A 13,784-nucleotide genomic window follows, 5' to 3' on the forward strand; every position below is an offset into this window, starting at 1 on the left:
TTTTGTGAACTCTGTTTATTCCTAAAGATAGCACCAGTTTCAACAAATATGACACTTACTTGTTCAGTGATACTTCTTTAAAACAGTGTCATTTTGACTGACACATGAAGCACGTTTGCAATATAATTATTTGTAACAAGCATGTCTTAACTATTGGGAACAATCAAACTAAATCAGTAAGTATATGTGCATTTGAAAAATGTACTAATACCACAGTATAAACATTAGATACTAATAACATTTACAATATAAAAAATTTTTTTTTCAACGTATTTAATTTTTTGTTTTTGTTTCTAACTCCATGCTAAATAGGTAATATACCACCATGAATTTACCAGTGTATTTTAAAGGTTATGTTTTTGTAATCTTGAGTTGTGTTTTGATTAAATATACTGGTTCATTTGATAATTTTTTGGTTGCTATTCTGTTCTTTATGGTGTGTTAACTTACATTTCAGTGTTACATGTTGTACTGTACTGTCATGCCTTGCTGTGTTGTTTCGATTTTATCGCAATTCACCGTATAATCTTTTCCCCGGCAGTATCTACCGGTAACAAATATACAAAAATGATAATATTTGGTTTGAAGTGTAAGATGTAATGGCAAGTTGCTGTGGAGTGGTGGTGGTGGTCAGTGCACGGCTGGACGGGTGTTGCAGGGGAGGAGAGGCGGGGCAGGGACCGGAGCGTCGGCTCCCCGGACAGCATCGTCAGCTCCTCTTCCCCGGAGTGCGTCGTGCCCGAGGCACCCGCCAAGTTCCCATGTAAAGTATCCCCGTGACTCCCTGATTATCCTAGTCGTCATACTACTACTTGGAGAATAACGTCTCTGATTATCCTAGTCGTCATACTGCTGCTGGGGAGTAATGTCTCTGATTATCCTAGTTGTCATACTGCTACTGGAGAGTAACGTCTCTGATTATCCTAGACGTCATACTGCTGCTGGAGAGTAACGTCTCTGATTATCCTAGACGTCATACTGCTGCTGGAGAGTAACGTCTCTGATTATCCTAGTTGTCATACTGCTACTGGAGAGTAACGTCTCTGATTATCCTAGTCGTCATACTGCTGCTGGGGAGTAATGTCTCTGATTATCCTAGTCGTCATACTGCTACTGGAGAGTAACGTCTCTGATTATCCTAGTCGTCATACTGCTGCTGGAGAGTAACGTCTCTGATTATCCTAGTCGTCATACTGCTGCTGGGGAGTAACGTCTCTGATTATCCTAGACGTCATACTGCTGCTGGGGAGTAATGTCTCTGATTATCCTAGACGTCATACTGCTGCTGGAGAGTAACGTCTCTGATTATCCTAGTCGTCATACTGCTGCTGGAGAGTAACGTCTCTGATTATCCTAGACGTCATACTGCTACTGGAGAGTAACGTCTCTGATTATCCTAGTTGTCATACTGCTACTGGAGAGTAACGTCTCTGATTATCCTATTCGTTATACTGCTGCTGGGGAGTAACGTCTCTGATTATCCTAGTTGTCATACTGCTACTGGAGAGTAACGTCTCTGATTATCCTAGTCGTCATACTGCTGCTGGAGAGTAACGTCTCTGATTATCCTAGACGTCATACTGCTGCTGGAGAGTAACGTCTCTGATTATCCTAGACGTCATACTGCTACTGGAGAATAACGTCTCTGATTATCCTAGACGTCATACTGCTACTGGAGAATAACGTCTCTGATTATCCTAGACGTCATACTGCTACTGGACAGTAACGTCTCTGATTATCCTAGTCGTCATACTGCTACTGGAGAGTAACGTCTCTGATTATCCTAGACGTCATACTGCTACTGGAGAGTAACGTCTCTGATTATCCTAGTCGTCATACTGCTACTGGAGAGTAACGTCTCTGATTATCCTAGTCGTCATACTGCTACTGGAGAATAACGTCTCTGATTATCCTAGACGTCATACTGCTACTGGAGAGTAACGTCTCTGATTATCCTAGTCGTCATACTGCTACTGGAGAGTAACGTCTCTGATTATCCTAGACGTCATACTGCTACTGGACAGTAACGTCTTTGATTATCCTAGTCGTCATACTGCTACTGGAGAATAACGTCTCTGATTATCCTAGACGTCATACTGCTACTGGAGAGTAACGTCTCTGATTATCATAGTCGTCATACTGCTACTGGAGAGTAACGTCTCTGATTATCCTAGTCATCATACTGCTACTGGAGAGTAACGTCTCTGATTATCCTAGACGTCATACTGCTACTGGAGAGTAACGTCTCTGATTATCCTAGTCGTCATACTGCTACTGGAGAGTAACGTCTCTGATTATCCTAGTCGTCATACTGCTACTGGAGAGTAACGTCTCTGATTATCCTAGATGTCATACTGCTACTGGAGAGTAACGTCTCTGATTATCCTAGTCGTCGTACTGCTACTGGAGAGTAACGTTCTCTGACTATCCTAGTTGTCATACTGCTACTTGGACAGTAACGTCTCTGATTATTCTAGTCGTCATACTGCTACTGGAGAGTAACGTCTCTGATTATCCTAGACGTCGTACTGCTACTGGAGAGTAACGTCTCTGATTATCCTAGTCGTCATACTGCTACTGGACAGTAACGTCTTTGATTATCCTAGTCGTCATACTGCTGCTGGAGAGTAACGTCTCTGATTATCCTAGTCGTCATACTGCTGCTGGAGAGTAACGTCTCTGATTATCCTAGACGTCATACTGCTACTGGAGAGTAACGTCTCTGATTATCCTAGACGTCATACTGCTACTGGAGAGTAACGTCTCTGATTATCCTAGTCGTCATACTGCTACTGGAGAGTAACGTCTCTGATTATCCTAGTCGTCATACTGCTGCTGGAGAGTAACGTCTCTGATTATCCTAGTCGTCATACTGCTGCTGGAGAGTAACGTCTCTGATTATCCTAGTCATCATACTGCTACTGGAGAGTAACGTCTCTGATTATCCTAGACGTCATACTGCTACTGGAGAGTAACGTCTCTGATTATCCTAGTCGTCATACTGCTACTGGAGAGTAACGTCTCTGATTATCCTAGTCGTCATACTGCTACTGGAGAGTAACGTCTCTGATTATCCTAGATGTCATACTGCTACTGGAGAGTAACGTCTCTGATTATCCTAGTCGTCGTACTGCTACTGGAGAGTAACGTTCTCTGACTATCCTAGTTGTCATACTGCTACTTGGACAGTAACGTCTCTGATTATTCTAGTCGTCATACTGCTACTGGAGAGTAACGTCTCTGATTATCCTAGACGTCGTACTGCTACTGGAGAGTAACGTCTCTGATTATCCTAGTCGTCATACTGCTACTGGACAGTAACGTCTTTGATTATCCTAGTCGTCATACTGCTGCTGGAGAGTAACGTCTCTGATTATCCTAGTCGTCATACTGCTGCTGGAGAGTAACGTCTCTGATTATCCTAGACGTCATACTGCTACTGGAGAGTAACGTCTCTGATTATCCTAGACGTCATACTGCTACTGGAGAGTAACGTCTCTGATTATCCTAGTCGTCATACTGCTACTGGAGAGTAACGTCTCTGATTATCCTAGTCGTCATACTGCTGCTGGAGAGTAACGTCTCTGATTATCCTAGTCGTCATACTGCTGCTGGAGAGTAACGTCTCTGATTATCCTAGACGTCATACTGCTGCTGGAGAGTAACGTCTCTGATTATCCTAGACGTCATACTGCTACTGGAGAATAACGTCTCTGATTATCCTAGACGTCATACTGCTACTGGAGAGTAACGTCTCTGATTATCCTAGTCGTCATACTGCTACTGGAGAGTAACGTCTCTGATTATCCTAGACGTCATACTGCTACTGGAGAGTAACGTCTCTGATTATCCTAGTCGTCATACTGCTACTGGAGAGTAACGTCTCTGATTATCCTAGTCATCATACTGCTACTGGAGAATAACGTCTCTGATTATCCTAGACGTAATACTGCTACTGGAGAGTAACGTCTCTGATTATCCTAGTCGTCATACTGCTACTGGAGAGTAACGTCTCTGATTATCCTAGACGTCATACTGCTACTGGACAGTAACGTCTCTGATTATCCTAGTCGTCATACTGCTACTGGAGAATAACGTCTCTGATTATCCTAGACGTCATACTGCTACTGGAGAGTAACGTCTCTGATTATCATAGTCGTCATACTGCTACTGGAGAGTAACGTCTCTGATTATCCTAGTCGTCATACTGCTACTGGAGAGTAACGTCTCTGATTATCCTAGACGTCATACTGCTACTGGAGAGTAACGTCTCTGATTATCCTAGTCGTCATACTGCTACTGGAGAGTAACGTCTCTGATTATCCTAGATGTCATACTGCTACTGGAGAGTAACGTCTCTGATTATCCTAGTCGTCGTACTGCTACTGGAGAGTAACGTTCTCTGACTATCCTAGTTGTCATACTGCTACTTGGACAGTAACGTCTCTGATTATCCTAGTCGTCATACTGCTACTGGAGAGTAACGTCTCTGATTATCCTAGACGTCGTACTGCTACTGGAGAGTAACGTCTCTGATTATCTTAGTCGTCATACTACTACTTGGAGAATAACGTCTCTGATTATCCTAGTCGTCATACTGCTGCTGGGGAGTAATGTCTCTGATTATCCTAGTTGTCATACTGCTACTGGAGAGTAACGTCTCTGATTATCCTAGACGTCATACTGCTACTTGGACAGTAACGTCTCTGATTATCCTAGTTGTCATACTGCTACTGGAGAGTAACGTCTCTGATTATCCTAGACGTCATACTGCTACTTGGACAGTAACGTCTCTGATTATCCTAGTCGTCATACTGCTACTGGAGAGTAACGTCTCTGATTATCCTAGTCGTCATACTGATACTGGAGAATAACATCTGACAGAAAACTCTTGATTATCCTAGTTGTTATACTGCCAAGTACCCATTAATATCTGTATGACCAAAAGAGTGTAGCTAATAATAATCCAAAAATGCATATTATCTGCTCCCTACGAGATTTAAACTAGATCTTTTTTTTGTATGCTAGGTTGTGATTGGATGAATTCAAGTTTTTAATTTATCTTGGTAATCATTGAAAGGTATTGTGTTTGGTTACTCAACAAAAATTTGTGTTAGTATAGATATAAAGTTGTTGTATGGGCTAACATTAGGTCCTGTCTACATTTTGCATTTTATTGTACTATATTTCAGCACATTTTTTAACTTTCAGGATTTCTAGAAGGTCAGGTAAATCATGATAGTAATGAAAAAGTAACGAGTTTGAAAGAGTGGTTATCAAAGTCATGAAAAAGTCCCAAAACAAACAGTCACTGTGCTGGAAGTAACAAAAGTTAGTCATTTCTGACAGCCTTTTGCCAATTTGAAACTTGTTTTCTGACACCTCACTTCAGTTATAGGTGCACATTAATTACAGATATTGGGAGATGTGGAAATTGTCTCCGAAATGTTTTTAGCTTTTTAGCATAAAAATCTGCACATTCCTGGGAAAGTACATCTAGTTCATATTACGTTGTTTGTTATTTTTTTATTCATTTTTATAAACTTGAAGTAAGTTAATTAAATAATGTCTCCATAACATTATTACGAACATTTCTTTGCAGTTTAAGCAGTTGGTATTTTCTGTTTGTAGTGGTAGCCATACTCTAAATAAAGCAAGTTTTTGTTCTATCAAACTTTTACCATGCTGGTGATATATTTAATTTTGATGTATTATATTCAAGAAAGATATTAAAACAGGATGTTTATAAGTTTGATATGTATGGTTGGATCACTCAGCGAAGAAATAATTTGTGAGTTCAATGTATGTAGTAGTACAAAAAATGAAAAGGGTACTGGTGGATTTGTAGGTTATGTCAGTCACTTTTTGTTTCAATAATATCAGTGGAAAATTAACAAGCGTATCATCGTGAGTCTGCAGAAACAGCCATTCAACTAAATATTGGCAAAATCGGGTTCTGCCGATTTGTATCGACACAGCTCTAGCATCATTCAACAGCTTGGGCCCAGCCCACAGTTTAAACATTTTTTTTTATTAGTTTTTTTAAGTAACTATAAATTTTGGTCCTAGGCATTGATGTGTGCTCACTGCGATAATAAACTGCTCCACCTACCCTACTTTTTTTTATCCTTTGTAAAGGCGGGCTTTATCTGGGGACTTCAGCATCAGCATGTCTATCATACTTACAAACTGTGAAATTATGAATTTATGCGAAGAAATACATATTACCTCAGTGAAGAGACATCTGGAACTAATTCAATATGTAATTCGGCAACAGTTTTTAAGTGAAGAATAAATCAAAAAAAGTTTTAACAACTATTTATTTTATTTAATTGCCAATATTAGGTAAAACTCAGAGTAATGAACTGAATTAAAATTTTCAGTTATTTTCTTTCCAATGTTTTCTTGTACAGAGATTGACTATTGATAGCCGGCAGGTCTGACATATCGCAACAATATTACAAAACCGATCATCTAGTTTGGAAATCATCTCATATTTCAGATTTTCTTACATTTTTGATAGTTTTATATTCAGGTTCACTTATTTTCACAAGGTCTTAATTTTTGAGTTTGGTTTAAGTTCAAAGTTATATTTATATGGCATGTAAAGTTTTACATTTGAATGTTTGTCTTACAGTTTGTGTATGTACCTATTTATCGTGCTTGGAATTATTTCAAAGAACACGTGTATTTGCTCGTTACCGAAGTTATACGTTGCACGTCGCTGGCGAGTGTAGAGTGACTCACTGCATTTGTTTTATTTGATTGCTAGGTTTGTTTGCGTTTGACGGGGATGAGCGGGACAAGGAGGAGGAGGTGGTGAAGGTGAGGCGCAAGTCTCCGGTCGTCCCGCTGGTGGTGCCCACCCCCATCAGGCTGAAGCCCACCAACCATGCCAAGAGCCTGAAGGAAGTGGTGAGTGCAGGAATACCGCTTTCACAGCACCAAAACTGCAAAAGTTCTTTGATCTTAACCAGTGGCGTAGCCAGGGTTTGTGTATGGGGGGGGGGGGGGGGTGTTAGGAAGCATTGCCCCCCTCCCCCTGTATTAAAGTGGGGGGTCTGGGGGTCCTCCCCCGGGAAAATTTGTTTTTTAAGGTGTAAAATAGTGCTATTTTAGCAGTTTCCAGTACTTAAATTTAAATATTGTAATGGTAAAAATTTTATTAATTTTAATATGAAATTTGTTTGAGTGATGAATAAGAAATTAATTAAAGATTTGGTGCTAGGGGGGGGGGGAAGTGTTTTAACCCGTAAAACCCCCTCCCCCTCCCCTGGTTAAGCCCCTGATCCTAACTGGATGTGGGCGTTCCAGCTGCCACACTCTCGTAAGAAGTAGATGCAGCCGGAGGTGATTCGTCTTCAAGGTCCAGGGTGGTGACCAAGGTCCAGGGTGGTGATGATTCACCATCACAAAGTTGATGCCTGAGTGGTTTAAGCCCATGGATAGTCTTTGGATTCCCTTTATCTCCGGCTTTCCTGAACACGCATCCTCGGAGATCAAGCTTACTTTTATATCTTGACCTCCGAACAGCAAAAATATTTATTTTTTGCAACATTTTACACAACTTTTATTTTGTTACACTCTGCTGAGCTAATGCATTAGAAATTGACCTTTTTTTTTCCTGCATTTTGAAATGTTTATTTTAGTTTACTGTAATTTTTTTTTTTTTTTTTTTAATTGTAATGAACTATTGGTGCATAATGCAGGTATTTAGAAAAATAGGTAATATTTTGTAGTGCATTAGGCTCATGCAAATTCATTTTAATTTTTTAAGTAAAATTATGAATAGAAATAAAAATGTTTCAAAATATTGAATTTTTTTCAAATTATATTAAATATTCAGTCAATACAATATTATTTACACTTTACAGGAGTCCAAGAAAATTTTGTGTATAATTCAGTAAAGATTTTTTACTTTTCCCCTGAAATTGCTTGTTTTTACTCCTTTTCGAAAATTGCTTAGTTATCTTAGTGCCACATATTATTAATCACAATGATAAAATAGAGAATATGGCATATTACATGGTCAGTGATTATTTATGGGGATATTACGGACATCTATGACAGCTAATAAATTTTAATTTCCTTTTTCTATTATAGTATCAATTGATAATAAATAATTAAATAAAAAGTTACCCTTATTTCAATTTTAAGTGCAAAATCAAATTATTATAGTCTTTTTAAAAATTTTCAACACTTGTATACTTCTACATTGCATGTTATATTGCATGCATTTGTAATAAAAAAAAATTATAATGGTGGACGTTTGATTTATGCAAGACTACAAATCAATATAGAAAGCATAAAAAAAGTTTCAAAGATTTTACTTGTATAACATTCTCTATAGTGTCTTGATTGACTTCTGTCGTGTGCCTTGTACAGCCCACACGTTTCCGAATACTTAAAAATTAATTATCGGAAGGGGGGGGGGGGGGGGGGGGGAATTCACGTTTTATTGGTAAGAACTGAAAACTTGATAGTATTGTGTCTACACTCAGTTTGGATGGCAGTATGTCAAGAAAAGTACATAGTTCATAGACTCAATACAGTTCGAAGATTCTGTGATTTTAAATTTAAATCTTGTATTTTGTATATGTAAATGTTGACTGCAGAGCGACAAGACCTTGCCAGATGCACGAGCTACAGGTAGTCCCGACAGTGCTGTGCGGGTGTGAGGGAGGGCCGTGCAGTGCTGTGCGGGTGTGAGGGAGGGCCGTGCAGCACTGTGGGGGTGTGAGGGAGGACCGTGCAGTGCTGTGTGGGTGTGAGGGAGGGCCGTGCAGTGCTGTGCGGGTGTGAGGGAGGGCCGTGCAGTGCTGTGCGGGTGTGAGGGAGGGCCGTGCAGTGCTGTGCGGGTGTGAGGGAGGGCCGTGCAGTGCTGACCTGATTGCGTCCTTGCAGGACAAGGAGAACGCCAGCCCGCGCGACCACCTGCAGACGAAGGCGCGGCACGGGGTGTCGCCGCTGCGGGACGCGGGCAACGTGACGGTGACGCTGACGCTGACCTCGGCTGCAGCGGAGGACATCCTGGGCGTGCTGCGCGACCTGGCGAACGTGCTGCGCATCCCCGCGCCGCCGGGCTACCAGGTGGTGGAGCGCACCTCCACGCCGCCCAGCCAAAAGCTGGGGCTGTACCGCACCAAGGGGAAGGACGGCAAGGAAGGGGGTGAGTCAGACGGCTTCGGTCACGTCCTTAAAAAGAGTTGGGCAAGATCCCAGTCATTCCCCAAACACCAAGAACTTGTGTTTATCAAAACGTCGGGGGATCTCAGTTTTTACTGGACAGCCATGCCCATAACTAGTATTTCCGCATCTTCGGGTGGGATCTCGGTTTTTACCGAAAAGCCAGAAACCTATTTTCGACTAACGTCAGGTGGGATCTCTTTTTTTACTTAAAGGCCAGTAAATTGCCATCCCCCAAATGTTGGGTGGGATTTCAATTTTTACTGAAAAGCCAGCAATCTTTCTTTCTCGAAACGTCGTGCGGGATCTCTGGTTTTACCAAAAAGCCAAGAAACTGTCTTTCTCAAAACATTGGGTGTGATCTCGGTTTTTACCGAAAAAGCCAGGAATCGTTCTTTCTCAAAATTTGGGCGTGATCTCGGTTTTTCCGAAAGGCCAAGGAATATGTCTTTCCCAAAAAAGCGTTCCCAAAAGTGCTTACCAAAAATCCAGAAACATGATATTCCTTAAGTGGTAATGTCCGAATAAATATTAGATTTCTACTTTAAAATACATACTTTAAAATACCTACACAAGGTGCTCGGAATCTAATAGTGGGACCAAAAACATCATGCTATGTTTACGCGAGAGGTTTTTTTTATCCAAATTTTGACTCTCTAAAATATTGGTGCAACAATTATGCACGTGCGATGATTATGCGATAAAATACGGTACCTAAATTCATCACTATATTGCATATTAAGCTTTTTGTTTTATTATTTCACTGTAATAAAGTTAAATAAGGTAAGCCTTATTTTGTGGTATGATGTGTTACTTGTATAATACCTACCTCAATTAATGTATAGTCACTAGATTTGGGCCTACACAATAAAAGAACATTTTTTCTTTCAAATAGTATGGAAAGTTTTGAAATTTGCAACATCAAATAATTCCCGATCTCATCATGTTTCCCACGAAAAAATTTTTTTACTACAGTCAAACATCTATCTATCGTTTTTCAGGGGACCAACAAAAAAATTCAGTAGATGCGGACATTCAATAGATGTGGACTTCACTCTAAGAATTTTTAAATATAATATTTCAACCTCAAAATTAGTGTCAGAAATATATCAGTTACTTGTCAATCAAGTTAAATCAGTTGAAAAATAAATAAAAATGGAAGTATTTTACTTAATTCAATTTACCCTTGCAAAAAAAAAACATACGCACAATAAATCTACATGGAAATTAAAGTCTTTTTCAATATCCTGAAGTCTGAAATATGTTTACTCATGTCATCAAATGTAGAGCTGTACTGAAGAAGCCGATTTTGCCAATATTTAGTTGAATCAGCATTTCTGCCGACTTCCGATACGCTTGTTAATTTTCGGCCGATATTACTGAAAAACGAGAGAGACTGCCATAACCTAAAAATCCACGAGTACCCTTTTCACTTTTCGTAGTAGTACTGCATTCTTTCAGATCACATTATTTCTTCGCAACATGTGCCAAACGTACATATAAAAACTTAACATCCTTTTTTCAATATGTTCTTTAATTTTAATATGTCATAAATAAATACAGTACCGTCACGGTAAATATATATCTCGGTTGTTACGGTAACTGTAGTGCAAATGTGGTAGCTATCGTGCTTCTGTAGTAATTATGGTATTGACAAAGAATCTTGTTCTTTTTATGGTAATTATATTAGGATAACAATTGGGTTTGTACCGTTGCTATGGTACATCATCCATATTTCTTCGTAAGTTGTTGTTCATTTGTCTTTTCTTCATATTTATGTGCTCCATTACTTGGCTGCAGATTTAAGGTGATTTTTACTACTGTATACTATCGTTACTGTTTTTATGACTGTTTCTTTCTAAGAAATGGTTATTTCTGCAAAATCTTTATGGTTAAACGATCATTTATTATAATTTATAGTGACGGGACCACATATTTTGTACGATCAATGCGGACAAAACGATAATTCGAACATCGGTACAAGCGGACTTTTTTAACCTTAGTTGTATGGCAATTTTGCCGGGACCGTAGAAAGTATACGATAAACACGGACGATCGATACATGCGAGTTCGATAGTTAGAGGTTTGACTGTACCCGTAATTTTCCCAAATTAAAATTTCCGTTCTCGCTCAGGTCTAGTCCATAACCATTAGTTGTAATGAAATTCACAAGGCCGCCCATCTTTCGGCCACGAAAACAAATACAGGTCGTACAAAACATCTACACTGTCATAGGTACCAAAAAATTAATATTAAATATTTCGTACCTCATCCCTCTCTGAGAGCTGTAATCCACGTCCATTTCCTAAGTTGTCTAATTGCTTCAGCTTTTTTTTTTTAATGGTATTTGATGGTTCGAATCCATTTGTAGCCTCCCGAAAATTATTTACAATCCTTAAATCCGGTATAAAATTGTTTACAAGTTTCCTTGGAGCATTTTTTTTTTGTGTTATAAATGCACTAACTGAGAAAAATATTTAAATCTTTTTTTGAATTTTTTTTTATTATATAAAAATTGTGATTAAATTTGGTGATAGGTTAATACAAACCTTGTTTTATCAAGTGACATAATTATGGTCCCTTCAGGTTTCTGTTATTGAGGTTAAGTTGAAAATTTTATTCTAAAGTTTTGATTAAATTTGGTGATAGGTTAATACAAACCTTGTTATATCAAAGTGACATAATTATGGTCCCTTCAGGTTTCTGTTATTGAGTTTAAGTTTAAAATATTATTCGAAAGTTTTGATTAAATTTGGTGATAGATTAATACAAACCTTGTTGTATCAAACTGACATAATTATGGTCCCTTCTTGTTTCTGTTATTGAGGTTAAGTTGAAAATGTTATTCTAAAGTTTTGATTAAATTTTGTGATAGGTTAATACAAACCTTGTTGTATCAGAGTGACATAATTATGGTCCCTTCAGGTTTCTGTTACTGAGGTTATCGTAATGGCTTGTGTTGCGGTGGCTGCCAGCAGCGCCCATCGACATCCAGAGCATCCTGAACGGGGCGGCCAAGTTCTGCCGGCACTGCGACGTGGTGATCCTCAGCAACATGGTGCGCAAGCGGGCCAGCGACCTGCCCTTCCTCAACAAGGAGGAGCTGCTGGAGAACGGAGACGACCTGTACTTCTGCAGCACCAACTGCTACGTGCAGTTCGCCCTCACGCACCGGTCCCCGTCCATATCCCAGGACAAGGTGCGTCCGGTAGCGTTCCCGTTTGTGGGGCTTTGCTTGACACGTACCGTTTGGGCACAGTGCCAGAATGTGTGGCGGTTTGGATGTTTGAATTTGGCGCCATCGATCGTGAGTGCGCCACTGTGGCGGCCGTCGTGTTCAGCAGTGCCATCTGTAAATAGTTTAAGTCAGTCTTCTACCGTTTCTCCGCGTTGCTGGGCGTCATGCAGCTAAACTATTAGTTTCAATTCAGTTTTGTGAACACGTACGAAGGGAAGGTGTTGCTTAATGCTAGTTCATTACATCAAAAATTATGGCATAAAATAATGAATAATTGAAGCAAAAAACTCGAAGAGATTATTTTATAGTAAAAAATTTATTATAGATCACAGTCAAAAGTTCATTGTTTTGGGGGAAATTCAATTATTAAAGAACATTTAGTCATATTTGTTCAAGTATGAAGTATCCTTATTAGTAAACATATTTTATAAAAATATAAAAATATTTAAAATTTACTTCCACCCACATTCTTTCTTCTGTACTGTTCACTTTAACAATTTGCTAAGGAGGCACAAAGGTAATTAATTAAAGGAACTAAGTAAATTCAATGGTGTTCTAATTTTCTCAAGTACTTTTTAAGTTACAATAATTTTTTGTTATGCCCATGGAAGTTTCATTTGGCACACCGATACTTTTCGAACGCCCTCCGATATTCACGCGGGTGAGTATATGCGAGTTAATGGCTCAAGACGAGGGCTCGCCATTTGGACGAATGAAAACGCTGACCATTGCCTGTCTGAAGGGTTTGGGGCACTTGGAATACAGTTAGTGTACATGTATAGCATATTCGACTCCTGAACACTTGTTTTTGTGTTTCGGAATACCTAAAAACAACTGTTTTCACTGCAGGCAGCTGCGATCATAGACCACCTGTGCAACGTGGCGAAGGGCGAGAGGGAAGTGGCCCAGAAGGCGAAAGCGAAGTCCCGGGAAGCCTCGGACTCGGAGGAGAAGGAGGAGAAGGAGAAGGGCTCGAAGAGAGACGACGACGAGGGCTTTGACCTGAAAGTTACCGTGAAGAGAGAGCCTGACGAGGATCTCCCAGACGTGAAGGAACACTTCAGAATCGTGAAAGTGAAGGTGAGTTGTGAGGTCACCCCTCAGTCCGCATAGTTCAAGTTCATTCTACCGCAAGTTAGGTGGAAAACATATTTTCTTGTGGGCAATTTGGGCACAAGGAAGGGTGCTTGCTATCTTAGATTTAGGAAAGCGATCGGTCAGTTGTGCATTTTTGATATGGTTTAGTGTAGTGTGGTTTTCCTAGGATGCGTTTTATTTGTGTTCCTTAATGTGGAAAACATTATAGAGTGTGCTCTAGGGTACATGGGAGGTTGCTGTAGGGTACATGGTAAGTCTGTCT

At 39.8% G+C, this 13,784-nt stretch overlaps 1 protein-coding gene across 1 annotated transcript in view; it reads left to right on the forward strand.

The window, feature by feature from the left end:
• Nucleotides 1–13,784, forward strand: part of LOC134535240 (histone-lysine N-methyltransferase 2D-like) — a 155,848-nt gene that overhangs the window by 125,477 nt on the left and 16,587 nt on the right. The window contains 5 exon segments of the mRNA XM_063374310.1: nt 659–763; nt 6,773–6,915; nt 8,905–9,169; nt 12,165–12,385; nt 13,274–13,504. Coding sequence (XP_063230380.1) covers nt 659–763; nt 6,773–6,915; nt 8,905–9,169; nt 12,165–12,385; nt 13,274–13,504 — 965 coding nt within the window.

The sequence above is a fragment of the Bacillus rossius genome, chromosome 8, assembly GCF_032445375.1.
Source record: "Bacillus rossius redtenbacheri isolate Brsri chromosome 8, Brsri_v3, whole genome shotgun sequence".
Lineage (NCBI taxonomy): Eukaryota > Metazoa > Arthropoda > Insecta > Phasmatodea > Bacillidae > Bacillus > Bacillus rossius.